Raw genomic sequence first — 25,929 nt, 5'->3', positions numbered from 1 at the left:
GCTGTGCACGAAATCTAACTCTAGCTAAATACTTCCATACAGAAGTATTCCATACTGCCTCAATCCATTCACCCAACTGAGCTTGGCAACAAAATAATTATCCCTTGCTCAAGTGGACACAGAAAATTGGAAAATAACAAGCATACAGGAATAGTGCTGAAAATCTTGTTTGCTCTTCCCCTGCTCAGTGCGAAAATTCACTCCCATACCATGAACAAATAAGTGACTATCTAGCCATTTGTATTCAAATCTCTTTCAGTGGGTTTTCTGTCACCTCAGGGAACAATTACTAAGGCAAAATGACAAGAGAACTGATCTTTTCACAGCATTTTCATCATCTGGGAACTGAGACCAGTTCTCATTATTTAGTTTACAGAGTGCTTCCCAAAGGTATTAAAGGAGCGTGTTAAAATGTGCAACATAAATAGAGCTGCTCCCAATCATACCTCACCAATAGCTAGCGTGAACAGAAAACTTTCAGGAAGGTGCAAATCCCAACCAGAAACTGCTGAGAAAATTCCCTGTGTTACAAGTTCAACTCTTACCGTCTTGTTTTTCCACCTACAACAAAATATTGGATTTCACACAAAACATCCCTGAGATAAGAGTTCACAAGCGGGCGATTATGAAAACATGATTTGATTCCTGTAAAGCTCACTGAGCTGCTGAATAGAGAGGATGGTCAGGTAAGAAGGGCCTTGGTAAGTTTATTGTTATCTGTTATTTCTGAGGGACCAGTAATCTGATAAAAGATGTTTATGTGAAACCAAAATGTTACACACTAGAATAGAAACTACATTGGTATTTCAGTGTGCTACATCTAAACAATAACAGATCCAAAAGAATGAACACTGTAGAAATATTAGCAAGGGTGGTTGATAATTWCTTACTGAAATGTAAACGGAAAAGATGATTTCTAAAAATAAATATTTAAGATTTGTTGATGATGCAACTGTTTTCAGTTCTGAAACCACCKGCAACACACACTTTATATGACATTAGCCTGAAAACATTAGCAATGTTTTAAGTTCTAGCTAAATCTAACTGAAGCTACAGAATGGGTATCTCTTCCCTTCTAGTGGCTATGCTATGAAAGAGTCTAGAAAGTAAACATTTGATAACAAATCAGGTAATTTTTCTATTCTAAGCTGACCTTTTTTGTCAGTTTAGCTGCCCCTAGCTGCTTTGTATGCGCTAATTGCATCAAGAACCACAGGACATCAGCTGGATCACACCACTGGCAGTCAGATCCATCAGGAACTTACAGACATCCCATTAACTGCCTTTCAGTAAGCAAAAGGAATCACAAACGTAAGCTCTGGTTTCCCTTTAAAAAACAAGGTTGATTAAGATTTGACCGGTACCTAATTTATATTTAAGAACTATATGCTGAAGGAACACTCTCTGTCCAACACTTATGCATGATACAATCAATAAAAACAGCTGTTACACTGCTCATATGCTAAAACCTCTCTGAATGTGAAGACAAACTTACTGGAGACTCGATATCTTCCAGAAGCAACACTGAGCACCGCTCGCACTTCAGCAGCGTCTGCGCCCGATGCATGATTTTCTTGACGATTTTCTCCAAGTCGGTCTGTTCCTCAAAGAGATCATTCACCACTTCCAACAAAGCCTGTAGACAAGGACAGAAAATTCTTGTTTTGCTTGTGGAAGGAATAAATAAGTGAAGAAGAGCCACGGAGGCGCTATCTTTGCTCTTGATTTTAATATGATGGYCCTGACATGGGCACCATGGAGCTGCCCAATGGCACTGACCTTTGCTRTGCCTCCCATGACAGAAGCAACAAGAGCAGGGAATACGCCTCTTTCTCCCAGTTTCCTGAGGTGTCTGTCTGCCCTCAAGGATTTACCATTTCATAATGAAGAATAAGAATGTACTTAATAGTTCTCTGCCAAATGCCTTCCTCAAAAGATTAAATGTTGATTCCTCCAAGGTCTGTCCCCTATAGGCTGGGAGTTTGTAGTAAATTTTAAGTGTCAGAGTTGTCAAACAATCACTTTGTTTTAACATCAACTAATAATAATAAAAATAGTGAAAACTAACTTTGGCAGAAAATTCTTCCATTTCACCCCTACCCCTCACCCTGAAACATAGTTGTTCGTAGTCAGTCTTAAAGAGAAGACAAGTTAGAATATTTCATGACTATCAAATCTATACACTATACTACTAAGCTATTAGAAAGGGCTATTCCTAGTGTTTGAAACAGTGGAAGGCACTAACTTCCATATGTGGAAGGCGCCAAATTCCTGAACCTGAAGTGCCGTCAGTGTCATACCGAGAGCTGCAGTTTGCCAGGTTACAGAGGAAGGGCAACTAAACACGACAGATGGTYGTTGGACTGAAGCTTTGTGGGATACAATACGTAATAACAAATGCAGTATATGTCACTGCAGGAAAGGCTATTAAAAAATCCAATAGGTAGAAAAAAAATCCATTTTCAACAGTCCATTTTATTTTAAAAACTGTTGATAAATGAACTTGAGCTCAGTATTACTTTCACTTGCTCACAGCCACCTGCCCCAAGTCATGCATAGCCTCAGCAACCACGAGTATCTCATCTATGCAGACACAGGCTGTCAAAACCTTTCATGCTCACGGGTTTTGCTTGCTTACTTTTAGAAAGACATATCCACATTATCTGCACATGAATATAACAGATCTAGGATGCCAGAAGTTTGATCTTTCTGGCATTTTAAAGAGATATTGAATCTGTGGCCATGTAACTCTACGGCACAGTGTCTTACAAACACAACTGTCTCAATGTTATATAACAAGAAGTTGACCCCAGAAAACAACAGCTACCACCAAGAGCACATTTACCACCTCCTCGGCTTGCTGTCTGAATCACATGCACTGTCTGTTATCAATGCATTGTTTTGAAACATAACATAATTAAATAAAAATGTCTGCTTAACAAATGTATGCACAGAACTTGAATCTGAAGGAACAAAAATGTTTAATATTGGTCCAATATACATTTTTACTTACCCTGCTTCTGTCATATTCCTTCCTTGAAGCTGCAAACAACTGGGCGTTGGATATGGCAATCCCACAAAACGGGAGGTACATCTGCATCACCTAGTATCAAAGGAAACTCCCAGTCACTAAAAACAAGTGCAATTAGACACTCTCATCTTCAGTCATGACATCTAAACTCCAGTTGCATCTCACTGGAAAAATCTTAGCCCCCTCATTCTTCAGCAGAACATGAAATGAAGCAAAAATCTCATGTACAAAGCACATACAATGGGAGGAAGAGACTGAATAGGAAGGACAGAACAAACCCATTAGAGTTTGCAGAGCCCAGCAAGAAAGTTGTTCAATAGCTTGTCAATAAAATTGCAAAGATTCTCAAGCCTAAGAAACTGTCTGCCGAGGACTCTATTAAACCACYGCACCTTCTCCAGCAAAAGGATTCTTTGTTATTTTTCTAGACTGCTTCTGTCCTAAAATCTGAAGTAAATAATAACAGAATAGCCCGCTGGAGGCAGTCACAGTCCTGCTGATTTCCAGGGGCACTTACTGAGCAGAAGAGGAGCACAGTGGAACACGGCACCTCAATCTCAAACTACTGATGAGAAGCCGGTTCTTTTCCTCGGGAYAAAAAAGGAGGAGCTTAAAGAGTATGCTTGAGAAAGCACAACAAAAAAGAGAAGAAAGGTAAATTAAGTCAAAGTGATTTAASAGAGGAAGAAATTACAACTTTCATACCCAACGAACATTTGGGAGCCTTAAGAAAGGCATCRCTGTGAGTTAAGATAGAGACTGGAGAGCAGGGACTGGCARAACATTTGGAGAGGCACAAGCTGGCCACACGTTAGGCTGGCTCTTGGCATGAAACGAACTATTCTAGTCCTGTACTGGATTATTTATAGAACAGCAGGCAAGGCACTTTTCACAAGCACAGGAGCGGCCTGGGGACCCACAGCACGAGCAGTTTTAAGCTACGCCCCGATAACAAGTCTGCAATATCCCTGATTTGTGGGATATTTGAAGAGATGCAGAGAAAAAGCTCCAATCCGTTTTGATGTCTTTGGGCTAAACGGGCACTGAAATAAACTTCACTGAGATAAGGGAGAACTTACTGGCAAGGAAGGTGCCGAACAGGTTAATGTCCCAATGCCAGGCTTGGTTATGAAGTAAAGGCTTAATAAAAATAACACATTCCTGGAAAAGTAGGTTGAAAACTTGGCATCTTGGAGAAGCTCCCACAAAGAACCTCAGCAAAGGCTTTAACTTTGTGGAGAGCAGTAGTTAAGCCAGTCAAATACTGTACCACTTTGGCAGGAAAGAAACTAAAAGTAATAGATCCCTCAGGGTGGATCATTCTTTATAAGAAGAATTTCCCTGCTAGAATTTGCATATTTCAGTTTACATTGTATTTGCAAAATGAAACAAAATCCTATTTCAACTTGTAACAGCACTAAATGCCATAGTTAAGTGACTCAGWGACCTAAGTAAGTGACAGAGCAGCAGAACTTGCCTCAGAGAAAGATCTTTTCTTTAATGCAATTTTAAGTATAATACAGAGGCAGAATAAGACTTTACTTGTATAAACACTAGGGACTAATTTAAAAATGAAGSCTGCTCTCATCCTGGGTCTCCTTGTCCCCAAAGGAGCGTGGCATTGTGCCAATGGAAGGTATATGAGAAGCTTGCGAACCTTTGACCATCACAGAAAAGCCCGTGCATAGACTCTCTGTGCAAATGCACAGCCAAGAAACACTACTTTACAAACTGCCAGAAGTCTGGAATACTGTTGACTTGCATCAGTGGGGAGGAACCAGCTCAGTTACCCCGGTTTGCAAGAGAAAAACTGACAAAACAGAAGCCGAAACTGCCATTCCTCCTCTGCACTTTCTGAGCTGCAAGGACAACCGCTGCTCAAACAGCCTTCGGCAAAGGGTAACACTGAAAGAAAAGAATAAAGGCAGCTCTAACAGTAACTGAATTTCAAATAAGCTTTTTAATCCGGAATTTCAGAAYGAAGTGGCAAGCAGTTATCACATTCTGACATCAAATTGCTAAATTAAATCTGCAGTACTCAAGGCTGCTTCCTGATTTATGTTGTAATACTCGCAGAGAAGAGAGGTCTCTGCAGGCCCCTCCAGCACGTTGACGTTATCTCTGCACAAATGAGAGTCCACAAACACGTTGCTTCCAACCAGTGCGAGCCACTCGCTGCAAGCAGCTCTATCTGTGGCCAGGTACAGCTCAGGGGGCTTCTCCCCAAAGGGAGCACAAAGCCTTGTGGAAATAGCACATACTGCCTTTAACAGGATGCTTCACTCTTCCCCCTTCTTTTAAGGGATGGGTACATAACTATGGATCCTCTGGAGATCCAAGGGAGTATTACATCAGTGAACCTTAATGCACTGCTATTCCATCCCTATTCCTGCCRATTATTACTCTTTTCTTAAATAGAAGAATATAATCTGTAAAGCAAAACATTTTTTAACATTTGGATTTTCCAGCATGGAAATATTTCATCGCTAAAACACTGATTTTTGGTTACAGTAAGTAAACCAGGCAGGAAGAACACCCGGTGTAAGAGGAGAGCGCCTCGGTCGCAGACACACTGCTGAGCAGCACATGCCAGGAAAGGACCCGGGTATAAATTACACAGGTATAAATTACACGGGTATTTTAACTGGCTCAGGGAGATGGGACCTTGCTAGGAAGGAGCCGTTTCCTCCCTGTCTGCTGCTCTTTCTACAGCGCTGGACAGGCCAGGACGGCTGCTCACCAGCGGACAAGGTCTATGCAGGTTGTAACCAACTGTTTTACTACAGAATCAGCCCAGCCCTGGGCTGGGACTGGGAATACGGGCTGGCCAAACAGCTTCCCTTGCACCGAGGCACAAACAGCTGGGAAAACTCTTGGGAAAAAAAACGCACACCCTTCCAAAAGGTGTAACACTGTTTCCCCTTCCTATGCTGAAAGTCAATTTTAAAAACAACTTTGAAGTAAAACTGAGTATATCTGACGGGAAGTGTCTTCCCATACCTAATTTTCACTAATGAGAGCAAGAAATGCAGCATATTTATTGAACAATATAAATTGTAAGGAAAGCAATAAACATGATACAAAAATATCAAGCATAGAGCTTTGCCAGATGCACCTTGTTTATGTTGGCAAATAGATCAAGTGCAACAATTCATCATGCTACTGCACACTATATTAATAAATCAATTAAACAGTAAATACGTAATAATAGATTTTCAACTAATCTAATGAATATGCTGAGATGCTCAAAGAGTCCATCACTCTTTTTGGTGCTAATTCTAAGACATTCAGAGGAGGCAAAAGTATAATCCTGCTTCCATTTAATTACTTGGTACCTAGGGCCTACGTAGCTGGACATGGTTTCTCCCACCTAACCCTCYCAACAAGTACAGCATCCTTGGGCAGTGACTGCACCACCTCAGAAATTCTCATCTGTACTACGTTTTCTATGCCAGCAGGAAACAAAAATACACAAAGATGATGGAGCGATGAGCACCAGTTCAGCATCTCATCCCCTTCATTTCTAAATTCTATTATTTGGTTAGAGGATTATTCTRTGCTAGGAGGCCTGAAGCACAACTACCACGAGAGGAGGCAGGGTAAGTTCTAGAAGCTGCAATATTCAATATCTTCACAGATGGTACAAATAGCACATCACCTGCTTTGCTCACCCYGCATAGGAATGCAGGCTTTAATTGCAACAGCTCAGTGGTTTTTTGCGTGTGTGTGTGTGTGTTTGTCACTTAATGACCCAAGCAATGAAGCTGCAAGTTTGCAGACCTGCAATGCAGAAAGTTTCCAGCTAACCATAAACGAGTCCGTGCAGACCCAGCTCTCACTGTGGAAGTGGGTGGCAACCTCACRTGCGCCACCCGGGTGCATGTTAGCCCGGGACAGCTAACAACATAGCCATACGTTGCATATATAACCCAACATATTGGGTATGTAACAGTATACCCAATACAGCTAGTCCTAAAACAGCTAGCTCACAGCCACCAACACGCTCCAAGCATCCCCCTGTCTGCAGCTGTAAAAGACACCGATTCTGATGCCCCTCAACAAGCCTGGTTTACCCAAACTGGCACAAAATCTGAGTTAACCTCTCAGCTTCCCTGGTTCAGCTGGGTCCTCGGGGCAGAAGGAGCCACTTCTTTAGGCAGCTTGCTATGCCCCTGTGGTAGGGCTGCAGGAAAGGGATGTGGTACAGGCTATAAAAAAGATTTTTGCAATAGCCTGTCATCAAAAATGCTTTAAGAACATACTTAAAGCCAAGTCAGGGAAGCCAGCTGCCCATTTAAACATCTCCTGAACAGCTAAAAATAGGTTCAGTGAATGCAATATTTCACTGAATTCCGGGAGCGAGAAGGCAACGTCAATGGCAACGTGGTTAAGCCCGACCACGACCCCAACGCCACTTGTCCCGCCGGCTGCGCAGCGCCCGGCAGCCTCAGCCGCGCATGAAACCCCATCGCAGCCCGGCTTCGCAGYTCCCAGAAACACCATCCCAGATTATTTTTCCACCCCGCTTACAGACCAAACCGGTGCTTTGCAGAGACTGCCCATGAATTACATGCAAGCAGGCTGGGCACGTAACTCCTACCTACATCAGCAAACCTACAGAGGCTCCTGGTGCAATTCTTTTATTAACTCYAACATTTCATCATTTAATTTTTTTTTTTAAATTGCCATGTGCACGTGGTTAATATTTATGCAGTGCTGTAAAAACACACTAGTGCTCACTAACACAAGACCACCCCTTTGTTCAGCAAAACCGCCCATCTGAGCGGCGGAAGCCTTTGGTCTCCGCAGAGCCTCGTTGCGCCCGCGGGCACCAGCGGTGAGCGCCGGCTCCGCGCCTGGCTGCCTCGTGCTCCCGGTGCGTAACTGCACCACCACACACACCACAGCACACATCTCCTGCGGGAAGGGGCTCGCTGCAGCTCTCCTGACCACCTCCATGCAGGTCACTGKCCTCGGGAGCCGCAGTGCTGGGGGACCTGGGCGCAGGAAGGGGCACGGGCACCACTGCAACAGCCTCAGCCCTGGCCCCGACCCTCCTCCAGGCTCCCTCACTGCTCTCCAGCCACTGCAACACAAAATCCACCTTTTCTCCTTTCTATTACATGTCTAAGATCTTAGGGGAAAGCAAACAAACACATCAAACTTGATGTATAAGTACTGGCTTACAAAATTGTTCATACCAGCTCAACTATACACATCTACTAATCCTGTTTCATTCTTCTGGCAGATATTTGGATGTTTCTTGCCTCAGCCACTTTACAGTTAAACGTTATTCATATCTGCCATCACCAAAAGGAGATGGAGCTTGAAAAACCTAAACAAGCTACACTGTGAATTATACTGTCATACACACAAAAACACTGGCAGGGCCTATTATACCTGTTTTAAACAATATTCCATAGGACACGTCTAAACACCTTAACATTTCCTTGAATTTAGCACGCWGCATCAAGTGAAAAAGACAGTAAATTGTACTGTAAATTTCCACAGAGCACTGCATAGAGCAGCACTGGCTCCAAATAAACACAAAATACCAAACTATTCTGCTGAAGGGTAGAAATYCAAAGGACAATTACACAGGTGCTTCCTGACATCAGTGAAAATGGCTCATGTGCCATGACCAAACCTTGTGATCTTATGCATGCAAAATTCCTACTACCCTCCTTGGAAATCTCCCCTTACCTGACTCGCATGGAGTCTGTGCTGCTGCAGCAGCAAGCCCCTTCCCACGAAGCAATCCAAGCTGCCACTCAGCTGTTCACAAGGGCACCTTCCTGGGTGGCAGAGCCCTGCAGTGACACGGGGTAGCTGCYCAGCAGCCCCAATCCACCTAAAACAACCTGGGGCAGCGGCAGCAGCACACGGGGGACAGCAGCATCCCCAGCACCACAAGGCTCCCTGCCTTGGCCGGTCCTTTCAAAGCTGAGCGCTGCTTATCCCGGGCTCGCCCGGGTCCCAGTCCCACCCAACGCTCCGTTCTGACCAACGGGCTCTCAGGAGACACAATATCCCAAGGCAGTCCAGTTTCCCTTGAGTCGAGCTCTACAGCAGCAATATCGCACTGTGACTGCTCCCAGAGATGGGAAAACTGAACCAATGGAAGAACAAATGATTTAGCCAACGGAAGGGAGGAGGTCACGGGAAAGACTTCGTCAAATCAGGGAAAAACAGCAGAGCTCTCGTGCTCCGGGGCACAKGAAGCACTGGGCCAGCCCTGCCTGGTGCCACTAGGATGAAGGCACAGGTTTTACTTTGGTGCTTGCTGGCCTCTTCCTTAACAGCCTCCACCAAAYGTGCAGGCAGGAAGGGGAAGACAAGCACCTGTCTCCAGTTTCAACATAAGGAAACTTAAAAAAATAAAACCAAGTACCACAGCAGATATTTGTCTAATTCTTTAGAATTTGGAAATACATATTCCAAAACAATGATTTACAAAATGTAGGTTTGACAGCTCTTAGAAWTTTTTTCTTGTGCCTTCAAAAGAAAAATGCAGCAAAACACAAGGCAGTTCACTTTGAGCCTTTCTGTAACTTTTTTGGGGGTCCTCGGGTCYTGCTTAGCTCCCAGGGCACCGTTTCAAGAGCCAGAACCCCTGCTACAACACAACTCGCAAAGCATGGCCAGAAATCAACCAACATCAGAAGTCATGATAAATTTCTAAAACTCAGAATTTAAGAATGATGTGGGTATTGCACAGGTTCAACATGTACCAAATTGTACAGCTCTAATAGTCAGAATATTTCCCTCAGATTATAAAGAGGTACTGCATATTCAAAGCTGTTATAATAGTAGTTACAGTACAGCATGGATGGTCTAATTACATGAGCAAGATCTGCAAGGAAAGTTAATATCTTCATCACAGTTGAAGTGTGATAAGGTGTCTTGTCTTTCCAACAACTCAAGAGGCATTACTAGCACTAATAACACTAAGAAGTTTCAAAAATTCTTGTTATTGAAAAATGGTGATAAAGAATACTATCTTTCACCTACAAAATTTGTCTTTAAGGATTGGTGTAAGCATGTACCCTATTTTTTTTTCTTTTATAATCTAGTCAATTGAAACTGTGATATGAATTCAGACAGCTTGAGCACCATCGACTGACAGATTGCCAGGAAAATCGGTGCCTTCCACATTACTGCACCTCTGAGCTGAGGACTGGGGGGCTGCAGCAGCCTGAGCTTCCAAATTTCTTATTTTTTTTGTGCTGCCAACTTCAAGGGGCTGAGACGAGTGCGTGGGCTGGCTTGGATGTGAGCCCTGCTTTCTCCAAACATCATTGTGTCTCCTGCACTAATGACTCACACCTGCACATGCCGCTATCTGATTTCTAGGCAAAAGTGTTTATATATGGGAACTGCAGGGCCAAATCCTGGTGGTGTAACTATATGGATCGTGATTTACCTGAAGCATCTGCCCGTGAAGAAAAAAGGGATTTGGAAACATTGAATTCCCTCTCCTTTCAGGTGCCATGAAAAATGGATGCAATTTCCCTTTGGACAAAAACCTGCATTGCAATTTTATCTCAGATCTACAGTCATCTGCATATGGTGAAGCTCTACTTTACACCTGGCTACTTGGCAATCACAGACCCACGAGTTCCATTGCATGCAGTAAAACTTACTGTTATCTTCTCTCACAGCAGGGTATGAAATTATTTTCCAATGCAGGCTACTCATACGAGGATACTTATCTGTTGTAGACTGCTACAGGCAGAAAGATACTTGAACCAAGTGCAAATACCGTGGCTGCCAGGTTTGTGACTACTCACCTGCCTGGAGTCCTTCCCTCCCTGTCCGGAGCTGCAATCACACTCRGGCACTTCCCCAGCGCCCAGAGGCTTTTGCTGGTGCAGACTGCAGAAGCACCAGCCTCTGGTAGCAATTACACATCTCTCCTCTGCAACTGGCCATGGAGTGTTTTTACTACAGCTTCAGATGAGGCTGTTTGTCTTCCTTTCCCTCTTTGGAGTAATTCAGTGAAGGGCACAGAAAGAAAAACAGCTCAGAACAACTGTCTGAATGACCTCTCTGCAAGAGCAGCATTGCAAACTGCTCAATGAGTTACATCCTCAGGGCACAAAATACAGATTTGTTGCAGTGTAAGTGTTGAAATATGTTTATCTGACGCCTAGTAGGCATACAGCCTACTGCACATTAATGCTGAAAATTATTATCCAAGACTCCAAATGAGTCTTAGATCTCAGATTAAGGTGATTGTGCCTCTAAACAAAGCTCTATGTAAAAGAAAAAAGCTCTTACGTGGAAAATTGGGTGAATAATCAAGCTCACTATTTATACAGATGTGCATTTTGCTCCCTGCAGCACAGCATTCCTCCATACARACATATGTATGCTTCATTGCTTGCTTCAGAAGGAAAAGGCTGAGGTGTTCATGTGAACRTGGCTGTTGAACTGCAGGCTAGAGGACTCTGACTTCAGGCATCAACGTGTCGCTGTTGTCCTTGGTGCAAATGCCCTGGTGCCAAGGGTTTGCTCCAGCCCGCGCTATTAGCAGCTTCATCTAGGGCCAGCTCATCACACATCTGTCCACATCAGCTCTCCTCCTGCTTTTATTTTTTCTCCACRTGGGTTTAAGCATTTCCTAAACACCCAATATATTTATCTTAGCTTTGTCTGCCTATGAAACCATCAGTCTTAGATTCTTGTCATAGGAATTGAATCTTGTGGCAACCCTTCCATTATTTTTTTTTCCCCTCTGTCTTTTCTGTCCTCTTTTTCCAGTACCGGTTTACTCTCTTTTCTCAAAAATTCTTATTTCCAACTCCMTCTTTGTGGAAGAAACAACAAGTTTAAATTTAGGTATCACTTTTCGGGGAAAAAAAAGGTACATCTTGTGTTCCTTTATAATACATTAGATTTCCTGATTCTTATCTTTATAGTAAGAAACTTAACTACCTCAAAAAACAAAGTCCTCTCTCCAGAGTGAATCCTCTCATAGCAGGGGAAGAGCCCAAACCCCAGAACAGGTGAATTTTGCATTCAGCCCATCTGTAGTCTTGAAAAATTATATAGGCAGTAAATATCATTTATTCTTGGTACTTTATTCATTGGAAGTGACAAAATTTTTACTACTCGCTATGTGAAAGTGGGTTTTACAATTTTTTTGAGCACTTGAATTTACAGCATAAATGGATTTCACTGAACAAGACCAATAGGTGATGCTAGGACTATCAAATCTGAAGTATYAAAAGGTTCTCTATCCTTATACAAATTGCATCAGGCATTTAAAAAAACATTGCTGCTCCTTTTTTAGGCAAAGAGATTGTTGAATCGGAAAACAAGTCAGTTTTAATTAGCTCTATAAATCAGATTGCAGCTGCGGTGGCAAAGAAAAAAAAGGCAGAACAGTTTAATTCCTCCTTCTGAGGCGAGCAGAACTGTTACCATATTACCAGCTTTTGGCTTTTCTTTCTCCTTCCCCCTCCCCCCCCCAATATTTGCTCATTTTATTCCTGCAAGCAACCCCTTTAAGTCAGAGGCTTTGCATGGATGAAGGATGAAAATCTTGTACTTTTGCTAGTTCATGCCTTCTTCTTTAGCAATTCAATTTTCTTCCTACCCTATTCAAAGTATATCATTTTCCAARTAAGAATTCAGATCATCTTTTAAACCCTACTATTCTCACCTGGCTAACAAAAGCACTCTAAATGGAATCTGTAGTTCAGTATGTTCCTTTTGAAATATATTTAGATCATACATTTTGTTTTGAAGCAACTAAAAGCAAGACTTTGCATCAAGTTGCATACTAATACACCAATAAGCTCATACTAGCAACTACAGCTGCCAACCTGATAAGCAAAAGTAATATAGGTACTTTAGCAATGTAAATGACAATGCCAAAACAGAACATTTCAAAGCCACATATACATATAAAACATCATATAACCATGCATTATGTTTCCTCAGTGCACATATGTACTAATTAGCAAACTACTAAAGTGTGATAGCTCTCCAATAAGCAAGTTAAATTACACTAAGCTCTGCATTAAAAGCCTCTTGAAATGGATTTCCAATTGAAAATGYATGCAAAACTGAAGTGAGAGCCTCTTATCTTGCACAAAAACATCAGAGGCTGAATTTTGGGTCCTAATACACTCCTTTGGCTCAGGAGCCACGGAAGAGCTTGCACTGAACTGAACACGGTTGCCTCCTGCACCTGGATCAGAAGAATCAAACATAAAGAAGAAACAAATGTAAAGCAACAGTGTCAAATTTTAAGCCACACACAAGGAAATTGGCTTGACAAAGCTGCTGCAGGACCTTAAGCCTTCAGCATCTCTGCACGCCCAGTGTTCCAAATGGGAACAAACTCTCAGTTATCCCTGCCATAAGCTGGCCACACAGCGAGTACCACACGTTACACTAGGATTATTTTATAAAGATGAATGTAACATTAGTTTGCATTTTCTAAATTTATACAGACGAAACCCATGTTGTGATAACTCAAGTAGCCACCTACCACCATCTGCTGTTATTGTGCATGTAGAATAGAAAGAAAACAAAAGGTAAAACCAAAAACACTGAAAAAAAAAGTGAGTAGTTTTCGCATTTCCTGATTCAAGCCGAAACACCACATTGYTTCCAAGCTCAGGGCCAACTTTATTTAAGTGCTTTCCAAGGTCAGGACTAATTGCTGTCAGAAGCAACGCCTCATTGTAAGAAGAAACTGAAACCGCTTTCTAAGGCTAAGTAAGAAAAATCAATTGTGAAGCAGAGAGGTTCTGMCATCCTTTATGTGTTTTGCCTCTCAAACACAGCTATATATCACTGAGCCTTGTGCCTCTTCTCTATTCTGGGCAATTCTAAAAGACATCTAAGGCAACATACAGACACATCAGGRGATAACAAATTCTTCCAAATGTTCCTTTTCTCAATCACTTTCCTAGGATCGAACCACTGCATTTGACATCTCAACATTTGACTTCTGTCAAATTTCAACATTTGGCTTTTCACCAGGGGCTGCATTAGAGCTAGGAGACTATTTGTAATAAATACATGCACAAATAGACACCACTGAAGCTCAGCTCCGAGTATAAAATCAAGAGCTTTCAGAAGTCGTCAGCCTCCACGGACACTCCTGCAAACAACTTCCCCAGTGGAAACATTCCAGGTAAATAGTGGATTTTAAGTGACCATTGGAGAATAYGGAGAGAAAGCAATACTCAAATTGTAAGCAGTGCTTGCTTATTAAAAGAAAAATATAAAAGAAATCTTTCTATCACCGCACAGCATAGGAAGAGAGGGAAACAACTGGAACAAGGTTACATTAGTACCAGCAGCAGACGGATATTTTGTGCTTATTTTGTGTGTTCCCACAAACAAGTGGGTGCAAAGGCAGAGCCACCAGCCACCTCRCGCTCTGTGGGTTTCGGAAAGCAGAAGTCAGGTAAGGAAGGGCAGACACGAGCACCTCTGCAATTCCTAGAAAGCACCAGGGACGTTCGTCATCAAACGCACAAGTTTTCTGATGTCCAAGGTCAGAAAATGCCCTGTGTCATTGAGGAGAGAAGAGCAACACTAAGGCAGCAAGTATTCATTTACTATCTTTACTTCTCTTTACAAAGAGAAGTAAAGTACATGTAGTCACTGATACTCCCTTCTTCCATGACTCATTTAAACAGCTTAATTGTGATTGCAAGCTGGTTTCACTACCAAAAGAGAGATGAAATGTTGTTTTAAAACAGCATTATCTTACACAGAGAATGTATTAAGCCCCATAACCATGAAGTAAGCAGGAAATAAGTGGTTTCTTTGCCTCTCTCAGCTGCGCTTCGGACCACAAAWCATCTTTCTCAGGGCCATCTCACTGGCAGGTGAGAACATGAACATCCCTGTACTTGAGCTAACGCAGAGCTTCTCCAAACAGCCTGTGTCCTGAGCTGGGGTAAGAGCAGCCCCTTCTGGGGACATCCGCTCTCTTAAGCCTTATATTCCATAGGGGAGCGGAAACTGCTTCATGTGGCTATCAAAAAATGGAAAGTGCTTAAAACTTCAAGAAAGTTTAATCCAACTGTTGGCAACACCGACATAAGCGTTCATCACGTGCTTGCTATGCCATTAGCTAATGAAAGGAGAAGCACTCTCCTTGTTTTAGGTATGAATAAGAACGCTGTTGTGATCGTGCAGATGACTCACACCATAAAACACAGGGAGACAAAAGGTCCCTTGATTTCAGCGCYGCAGAACAGCACATGCAGTTGCTTCCAGCTGCAGGCCGGGCTGCAGCGCGAGGGCCTGGGAGCTCCCGGATGGGGCTGTGCAYGCTCCTACCGCTGCCAGGGCGCCCGAGAACTGCATTAACCCCAATTATCTGTGGTAGAGCGAGTAACAAACAATACGGCTGGGGCTCTGCTTCAATAGCATTAAAAGACGCATAGAGAATTAAACCCTAATCTGGAAAATAGACTGCATTTCTCACCAAGAGTAATGGCCTGTTCCCTGTAAAATGAAAGGGGGATTTAGTGAAGCAGACAAATTCTGACCTTTTCTCCCCTAGTCTCAACTCAGAAGGCCACCGACACCCCCCTGCTCCCCATCCGTCCCAGAAGAAGATGCATCGAGGCGCAGAGCCAACGCACGCAGGTGGAACCGCACGTGGGCACAGCTAAGGGCTGCCCAGGCCGCCAGGCGCCCTCGGGGCTCTCCCAGCGAGGCCAGGGACACTGCAGCAAATAAGGGCTGCTGGTGCCCTAACTGTTGCAGCACCTGCTAAAGGCTGTGACTATCTCCCSATCATCTGGAAGGGGCAAAGAGGCCCCTCCTTCCTGCAACCCCTTGCGATGCTTCTGCCAGGCGCAGCAGCGACTCCCGGCTCTGTCACTTGCACCACCCCGTGTCCTTGCAGCGCTCTGGAAGCAGCAGAAATTACAGGTAAGCAGGCAGGCCGTTTATAACCATGACTTACAACCACCAATAAAATCGTGTCCTCCTCCACATCTCTGATGTGTTTTATAACCCTCAGAGGCATGGTACCTTGAACCCGACTTTAGTACTAATTATTAAGGCTTTACTAACAATCTAATACRGAGTGGCTGATGGAGATAGATAGCTGTTCGCATAATTGCACCATAAGAAGGGAAAACAAATTATAGTGAAAGATCATAGCAAAAGCATCTGTAGGTAGTGCATATAGATTTAATCTTGAGTTTCTAACAACATCAATGGGACTTATCTAGCTATGTCCACAGGCAGCAGTGTATAGCATTTTAATACATGTTATTACTATGGGTATCAGTGCAAAAATTCATGAAGAGTGCCTTTTTCCCCCCTTTTAAATTCAGTTTCCCAAAGACTACAGTTGCATTTGTCCAAGTAGAGTCAAAATTCCCTATGCAAAAGAATCCACATAATTCTATAAAATGAAAGAAAAATAACGTYACTCTACGTTATCCCTTAACTACATTAAGGGATACTTCTTGCCTACCTACCACGCTAAGGGACAGAGGGAAAGGTGGCGTGCTAGTGTATGTTGACCCCAAAACAGGAACCCTAAATACACAGAATTCAGGAAACTGCTCTAAGAAACCCAAAGTATTCCAAAGGACTCATTTTAAGAAAATTTCCTGTAAACACATACAAGAATTTCATAAAGAAACTTTGGGATTCTTTTTATAGATTTGATGGAAGGAAATGAATTTAAAGACCTAAGATACTAGAAAACTAGATAGTGGAGCTCTAAAGCACTGGAACGTCAGCTTGTGAGGATGCCACACATTGCTCAGGCCCCGTTGCAGGGTAAGGGATCAGGCACCTGCCGCTGYGAACACCAGGCAGACACGTATGTAATGAGACAGGAACTCTGCATCAGGACCCTGCTTTTATATCCAACCACTAAAACACACCTGCATTAATGAAAACACGGTAAAAGTAAACTCCAGGGAGGCACCCATAGCCATATCAAAGGACAAAGGTACACGCTTTCAAAGACTTTACCCATCATGTACACACAAAAGCAGAGGTTTCATCATCTCCATAACACTTGTATCAAAAATGCCAACATCGGAATTACTAGTCCTTTTATTCTTTTGACAGACTGCACATTTATATGAATATCAATATATCAGCTTGCAAAAACAGAAAATAAATGGGCAAGATTCCCAACCACCTGTATACTCAAGAATGAATCATTGCATTGGACTCGAGGAAAACTCCCTTTAGTTTAGAAATAAAACGGTTCCAAATGAATAAAAAAAGCAGAATTACAATCACGAAATAAAGGAAAATTAAAAACAGGAAAATTATAAAAAGCACAAGCAACAGTAAGGTTATTTTTAAAAAAAAAGCACAAAAAGAAATGCAATATTGAAATGCAGATGAATTTTAATTTTGTTGTCTGTGTCTGAATTTAATGGAGAACAAATATATTCATTTCGGGTAATATCCAGAAGTGGAGACATATGCTCTGCGCCACACGCAATTCTGCATGACAAAGAGCACCAGCTTGTGACAACCTCAAGCAGCAGGTTTCATCACTTTAACAGTCCTTTGAACACGCCCCAGTTCAAGCCRTGCCAGAGCGTTTTACGGACTGACCTTTCCTGTCACGGCCGCGTCGCAGCATTCAGCGAGAAGTGACAACATGCTGAACTTTGCTAAACAGCAGGCCCATTGAGGGCTCGGCCCCCTTCACAAAGCACACGCATACTGGCACAATGCACGGGGAGAGAACGGCGTAAGCAAAAATAAAATAGAGAGAGAGAAAAGAGAGAAAAGAAAGGAATTCACTGAGTGAAGAAAGACTTTATACACAGTACCCAGTGTAAAATGTCTGGCAGAGAATGATATAAACTGCAGAAGCYGGAGAAGCAAGTTGAAGGATATGCAAAAAGATCTATAAACTCAGAAAATGTTACAAAATTATCTGAGGGTGCAAATTGGTATTATTTCTGAAAGCACACACAGACAGCAATAGGCTCTTCACCGCACATGTGGCACACATATCCAACCATATGAATCTCACATCACAGTCAAACTTCATGACCCCCATTCTAAAAGCTTGGGGTAAGAGTYTGGCAAAGGAAAATTTTTTTAACCTAGGCAAAATGATACTTTTTTTTTTTTTTGTAAAACTGTTTTTAAAATAACAGGCAAAATACAAAAACCTTCTGCAAAAGGAAAAAATCCAGCATGGAAAATTTAAACATTGAAAATGTGGCATAGCTTTAAACAAGTGAAGAAAATCTCCTATCAGACAGTGTTCAGTTACTTTCAGTACCTAATACTGGAAATGGTTGTTCAATTAGGATTATTGATGATGCTGCCRGATAAAAGCTCAGACTGCAGTTTTTGCAACTCACGGAAACTTACCGAAGAACTTCGTGGATGAACAAGGAGGTAGCTCATGAGGTTAAGGTACCTCCTGGCTTTAAGTAGCCATAAAATAAGGATTTTCTGAACTGCAATTTTGAATGAAGATGCATGCAGCATGTGCARGCCTTGTTCTTGGGGCCTGAGTCCATTTTTGGGTCTGATCACCTCCTCACCCCATCATCTTCAGACCATCTCTGAAGAGTGTGTGTCAAATAAGGTCTGAGGCCACACAAAAAAAAAGAGAAGACATAGCAAAACACTGCAGAGAAAGCAAGCACTGTCCCTTGGAGGTTCTGAAAAGAACCTTAAAGGCAACTTAAACTGTGGCAGTTCCTAGCACTTGAGTATTTCAGTTTACACAACCCAAAATCTCACGGTTATTTATACATAATCATAAGGATGTAAAATCAACATCATGTGTAAAGTAAGTTGCAGACTTAATTTTGTGTAACTCATTACTCAGTAAAACACACCGTCTCAGAAAACTACCTCTGCTTCTTCAGCATTGCAGGAAGAAAGGAGCCACCTCAGGCTTCATCAGAATCAAGAGATGTGCAAGGAAGAGAAGTTAGATCTATTAAGATTTCGATGTGGTGCAGGAGTCCCCGGGAAGCTGTGGAAACCCAACGCGATGCCGCTGTTATGATAGCGGTTCCCACTTGAGGGCGGTGCGGACAGGCTGGCTGCGCTCTCGCCACGGGCTGCGCGGCACCCACGGCTCCTGCAGGAGCACACAGCGCTGCTCGGGCACCCGCGCGCTGCAAACGCTCGCACGCTGCTAGGCTAGGGTGGAACGGCACTGAGGTGGGCTTAAGTTTGTCAAAAAAATGCTAAGGGCATAAATGTGGCTTTCCAGATTGACGTTTAATTAGCATTTACAAAACACGCTGTCATTGYGCAGTGCTAAGGAAAAGCACTAAACAGCAGAAAGCCTAAGGTAAAGGAGGCTCAAAGCAAAGCACTGAAAGGCATTGCTTTGTAATGAAACCTGCTCATTTAACTTTGTACTTTCTTTCTAAAGTAAGAAAACAAGTCACTAGASGGGGGAAAGACCCTTTTTCTGCTGACAGATGACGTCAAGCCTTGGGAAGGCAGAAGCGAACGCTTGTACCATCGCTGGTTGTCCTGCCRTGCGCCTGAACGTGCCTCCAGCCATTCACCCCAGTTCTGCCCTTCTGTCTCCTCTTCTGCTCCTCTGCACTAGGAAACTCCTGCGAAAAGCTGTCTCAAGAGCACAGCGGTTCCTGCCTTCCTGCACGTGCTTTGCACTGAACCAACCCAGTGTGGGGCTTGGCGGTAGCAACCACAAGTGGAAAAGATTAATCCAAGCCCTGCATTAGGCRTTCGTGCCTAATGCGGCACAAGAATGAGAAAGTCGAGACTTAACTGAGCACCAATGAGCAGAATTCAGGATGGCTTAAAAACTACAAGACAAGAGTTAGTACAAAATACTTTTAAATAAAACAAAYATTTCTCCTGCTCTAACTCTGCCATCATGATACACTCTTAAGGCGACACAACATGCTCCTTGCTACTCCTGACAGTCACTTCCRTGACTTTAATAAGTATCCTCACATAAAATCACACTATTCAGTTAACYTTGTGTCAGAACTGCTGAAGAGACACCAGAGGAGCAGTTTCTCTTTAGARCAGTATCTCCTCCTATTTTTGTTACTTAAATGTTTTTGACTTCAACATCACACGCATTACAAGCATCAGCATCTAAATTCATCCTCATACGTGAGCAAAAATAGATCTTTGTATCTGGCTTCACATATCTACCCTCATAAAAAGCCATAAAGCAAAAGCAAAACAGAGCCACACAGATGTAAAACATTTTATGAGAATGAGAAACAAATCAAATTATTTCACAGCTGTTATTAAAAGTCTAAGTACCCTATGAAAAAAATTAAATGACATTTTGATTTAATGTTCAGAATGCACTACTTGAATATTTACAATGAAGAAGACTATCATCAAACAGTTCCTCAGTGGAATAATAAGTTTAAAATATTAATTCCTACTTACTGTATAGTATTTCTRTTTTATAGAATAGAAATGCTATTTTATACTCTATTATAGAATATTTAGGCTTAGAAAATAGTTCTCACCATTCTTTTCCACTACTCTCCGAATACTAGATATCTTTTAGAAAATACAAAAGAAACTGCAATAGCTTGAGAGGAAAAAAAAACACCTCTCTCTCCTACCAACTGTAAACATCAATGAAGAAACTTCAGACCTTTTGAAGAGTCAYGGCTGAGAATATGGGATGAGCTCAAGCCTCCTATTTCTACAAGGGTTTTATGATGGGCTTGCACCTTTCTGCTTCTCTGCTCCCTGCTTAGGGGGATTTTCCAAAACCCAACTGGGAAAAGCAAAATGCTTCCTTCTGCGTTTGAGCTGCTGCTTCTTGCAACAGTGGTGTTGTTGAGGTCACATTTCAGCTGCTGTGCACGTCCAGCACAGTAGCAACTGTCTTGACAACAACCCAGAACATGAAACCTCTGTCCGCTCCCATTAAGAGCGCAAGATTTTACACCTCAAGTTAAGGGACAAGCACCAAAACCTCTGCCTATAACCGATCTAAAACCCTTGCAATTCAAGCTGTAAAGCAAGTACATTGCCCCTGCTAACCGTGTGAACTGTTTCTACTCTGTGTGTGACAGAAAAGGAAAATCCAGCCTGTGTTTATGCTAACACAGCTTGGCAATCGCTCCGCTTGCGGGCCCCTCCTCTCCTTAGCAGGAAGGAGCGTCATCTTCATAGCGAGTCACCACATTCCACCAGTCCATTTTTATACCAAAAACGACTTAAAAACAAAACAAAAACCCTTGTTTGTATTCATTTTACGCTACAGCACAGATAGCTAATTGCCAGCAAAATTAACACCAAGGTTAAATTCATGTCAAGATTAGTTGAAAGACTGTAGAGCCTTGGTAATTGCCAGTGTAAACATCTTTTTGTTTGGCAGGAAAATATATGGGGATAAACAGTCTACGTAAAAGGTTTCCCCACAGCCTGATTTGACAATTAAGGTGCTTACTCACCGCTTTCACCAAGCCTTGCTGAACGAAACACTCTTGCAGGTGCCCTGCCTGGATCCCTGTGCCGTTCATAGGAATCCTTCTCTAGGCACAGTTTGTTGGCTCCGGGAAGGGTCACCCGAGGAGAGCAGCAGCCCTTCCCACCTTGCTGCCATCTCTGGCCACRTTCACAACTAGGAACAACATGGCTCAGTCATCTCTGACAGCTCCAGCAACATTCTCACTAGGAAAAATCATCATAATATTGCTTTCACTCTAGGTTAGTGTTTTCCAGCTAGGACAGAAAGATGAAATCATTATCATTAATTGGTTAAATCACTTCAGCTTTTGCAGTTCTAGGCAGTTTTACTCTGGCATATGCAATCCTGCTGCACAGCCATTGTTATCCTTGTTGACTAACTTTCACCGGTGACCTGACATGTTTTATGCTTTGTTCTAAATTCTTTTATTAATAATATGACATTTCTCAACATCTACAGTAATTTAGAGAATTCTGAAATTTCATACGGACAAAAACAGTTCTTGCTAAAATTAACAACCAGCAAAGCAGACCAATTACGTTGGCTGCTGAATACAACAAAAACTTCTTTCATGCTCCAGCAATGCAGCGGCATCAAAATGCAAATAAGCCCTGAAATTGTGCCTTGACTTTGAAAAACATTTCTAGACATACATGACAATTACTGCAGCAACAAGGAAAAAATGTAGTACTTGCTTTTGCCGTCTAGAACTTGCAAAGAAAAGAGTGGTTCAAATTCCTCCATCCTTCCAGATAGGGAAGCCTAAACTGACTGGCAGGGCAAGATGAAGGCACTGCCAAGGTAGAAACTGGGACAGAAGCCCCCTTAGCAAAGATCAAGTTTATCTGGGTTTAAGAAATTCCTGAAAACATTCAGGGTGAAAAATCCCTGGGAAGGCATTAAATATAAATACCACTTCCAGACCTCAGCTGCAAGGCACAGGAAATTGGTGGGATATATGGGAGAAATATCCYTTTGAGGTCACCTCATCCCTGGCATCTGCTTTTGACTGCTGACAAAAAAGTCAGAGTGAAATGAACTGTCCTTCTGATCCCATTAATCTTTTCTTTCTAGAAAAGAAGAACAAGAATTCGGATCAATTGTGGTCTCAATTAAATGTCCATTTTCCTGTATCTAGGGAAACACATTCATTTACTCATTCCCAGCAGGCCTTATTGCTGCGTTCCTGCCTACCTATTCCAAACGCTCCAACTACAAAGGCAACGTGGAGGTGCATCGAGTTCCTTCTGCTGCACAGTCAGGAGTTCACCGATGTTAGATCGTTACACACTGCAAACCAACCAAGGAAAGAAAGGTAGCACAATTTCCATCGAGAAAACTGGGGACATTAAACAGAATGGAAACATTGTGCTGAACTTTTGTGAACTTTTTTGCTGTTTTGTATCCAGACCTGTTTAGTTTATAGTTCCTGAAAGAAGACATTGAACAAAACTTCAAAACCTCAGGCTGAGCTTAAAATTCCACAGAAAAGTTATATGCTTACTATAAAGTAGGAATACCTAAAACAGAAAATTCTCATAGATAAGTATGAAACCACCTAATGCCATTCCACATTATGTTACAGAACAGTTGTGTTTCAGAACAGAGACACCTGTAAGTGATTTGCCCAAAGGCATACCATAAATCAGTGCATCAGAAAGAAAGAATATTCTTTTAATTACAGCTTCTTACAAAGCCTGTAATAACATGCTGAAGGTCAGGGGTCGACTTAATTGTTTAGCAAAATGATTTGTTAAGCAGGTTTCAGTATCTCACTGTGTAATCCATAGCTACAGATGGGCTCAGCATCACCATTCCAGTGGGAAACACTTTTATGGCAGAAACTGCTGTACGAACATTTCATTATGCTTCAGGAAAGATAAGCAATTCACAAGAGATAGGAAATGCTATTTTCTAAGAGTAGATCAAGCCTTGAAGTTATTATAAAGAATTGCTATGGGGAACTGAACAGCCTGACAGAAGTTCAGAGAAACGCCTCGCTGGCGACAGGCGTCCCCTCCAGCGCACAGGGCACGTCACAGGCAGCCGTCAGACAGGCAGGGTTTGTCAGCTGCACACCAGAACGGTTTCCCTCCAACAGCCTGCAGCAACCAGGCCCCAATATAAGTTTTGCTTGAAGCAAACAAGAGTTTCCTAATATGAGTGGCCTCACCAAAACAATCTAATTGGTTGAAGGAGTTTTGACAGCCAGAAGGACAACAATTAGAGGGACAAGTACTTGATTCTTCTAGNNTAGGTTTTTTTTTTTTTTTTTTTTTTTTTGTGTGTGTGTGTATTTAATCCATCACTATATTGTTTTTAGGGGGCACTGAAGGCCTCACTTATAGCCATATTCTTCCACTGCTGAGCTACCAGTATCAGTGGATACAAACCGCCTGCCTCACCCCTTGCGTCAGAGTGATCTCTTACCCCGAGGGGCTCCCCGAGACACACCAACTGACCCAAGTAAGCTCCTGCAGAACAAAATCACTACCCAGAAGGGATTATTATTTCTGGACAAAGCCCACACATGAATCCTCTCCAGAATAACAGCTTTTCTAGTCAATTCTGTGTAGGACTTGCTCAACACAAATACAGGTCATGGCTTCATGCTATTTGTGACAGGTTTCCTTTCTGTTCACAGACGAGCCAAACAAAACTCTTACCTCATTGAACCCTGATGTTACTGCTCTCATACCATTTAAAGCATACTTCTTTACCATTCTTTAAACCATTAAAGAATATTTATTTATAAACATTCTATTAATATCTAAGGATGCTAGAAATATCATTGCAAAAATAGGAAAAAAAATCACCACAGTTCCTAGTCATTCAACTGTCTAAAGATTGCTATCCAGATACCACACGTGAAYGTAAACACACAGCAAAGTGGACACTGCCCTGGAAGAAACATTTATGTTTGTGAACAAAAATAAGTTTTTCACTAAAACATCAGCTGTGTAAAACACTTTTAGACATAAGTTTATGTTCTTCAGAGATGAAGATATCAGATTCAAATACAAACTGCTAGACTCAAAACAGAGGTATTGATACAGATGGACCTATTTTGTTAAGTTTCAATTCCATTTATAGGGTTCTGAAATTAAAAAGAAATCCAGGCACTCACCTTAACTGGAAATCATGACTAAATGCATGAAAGACTGGGCACAGTCCACTCAAATACTYGTCAGCGCTGCTGGTTGCAGACCAGTGGTGTGAGGCTGCCCTGATGCAGCTGATTTCTAGTGATGAATAGTTTCAAATCCCCCAGCAAGCAAATTCTGCTACCACGGTTTATTCTCATTCAGATTTGTGTAGAAGGTACTTTGCAAGAATAGTGTCTAATAGACCATTAGAGTTTTCCCAGATAGTCGCAGTGCTTCAGCACCCTCATCCTTCAAGTGTCTTTCTYGTTTTCTGCCTTCTTTCAGCAAATTTGTCTCTTACATTGGTATGCAAGTGACACAGAGTACAGGCAGTATCTCCTTAGAGGATTATGTCAGTTTTAAATAACATACTTTGGAGTTATGCAAATTTATCATAGAACCAAAGCAGATGTTAGTAGGAATATTCAAGGCCAAGATCATGATGTACTACAACACATGAAACACACATTCCTTAATTGATTTGCTTCTTATGCACCTTTCTAGTGTGCCCGTCRCATTTGTTTTCAGGTGAATGTTTGCACATTCATGGAGTCAATTTTTCATCCCCCACAACACTCAGAGTGATGGTAGCCTGTTCTAGAACACTCCTTCACATGACAGTTTTATTTACAATTGATCACTTCCATACACTAAAGAAATAATCCTAACTGACTTAAGAGACTGTCACCTCCAAGCGTGACTAAAAAGTCCATCATGGAAAAATTCACAGCAGACAAGTTAGCAGGTATGACTAAATCTCTGCAAATCATTAGTCCCTACAGTAGTCCCTGGTATTAAATATACTTAGGCCTTAGCTAATATCGGCCAGGAAGAACATATTAAATTGGGYAATTCAGAATCACTGGGCTGCTAATAGGAATATAGGCGATAGAAATGTCGAAGCATGAGAGCCGTATCTTCAAGTCCCCACAAATCACAATGTTCATTAGCTTAGTCTTGCAATCCAGATATATAGTCCTTAATAAAACTATCCATAGAACACATATAACCAAATCATGCTCGTCTTTCCCCACGAGGAACTCCACTACATTCAAGCTACTGCTTTTCAGTAAATTAAATAGGATTTAGTTCAATATAACTGCCCTGCAGAATTTGCCTGCAGTTGCTTTGCTTCTTCCCAGCCAGGAGGATGCCAGGGCTAGAGAGTCAGGCCTGCAGTTCAAATGACTGTGGAGCTGCTGCTGTCCCTTAAACGTCTCCGTCAGAAGGCTGGAATTTTGGCTCTGCATCTCCAAAGACTCTGGAAGGGCCCGCAGTGACCTAAGCCCCAGACAGCCAAGCTCTTGTTAGGCTGTTCCTCACCAGTCATGAGG

General features: G+C 42.3%; 1 protein-coding gene across 1 annotated transcript in view; it reads right to left on the bottom strand.

Annotated features, from left to right (window-relative positions):
• Positions 1-25,929, bottom strand: part of PDE11A (phosphodiesterase 11A) — a 92,172-nt gene that overhangs the window by 48,555 nt on the left and 17,688 nt on the right. Inside the window, exons 3-4 of the mRNA XM_026052040.1 lie at positions 3,014-3,103; positions 1,496-1,636 (exon numbers count right to left, since the gene is read on the bottom strand). Of these exons, the coding sequence (XP_025907825.1) occupies positions 1,496-1,636; positions 3,014-3,103 (231 nt within the window). The remainder of the gene's footprint in view (positions 1-1,495; positions 1,637-3,013; positions 3,104-25,929) is intronic.

Source organism: Nothoprocta perdicaria, unplaced genomic scaffold, assembly GCF_003342845.1.
Source record: "Nothoprocta perdicaria isolate Ctin4 unplaced genomic scaffold, notPer1 scaffold_83, whole genome shotgun sequence".
NCBI lineage: Eukaryota > Metazoa > Chordata > Aves > Tinamiformes > Tinamidae > Nothoprocta > Nothoprocta perdicaria.
This window is presented reverse-complemented; position numbering and strand designations above follow the sequence as displayed.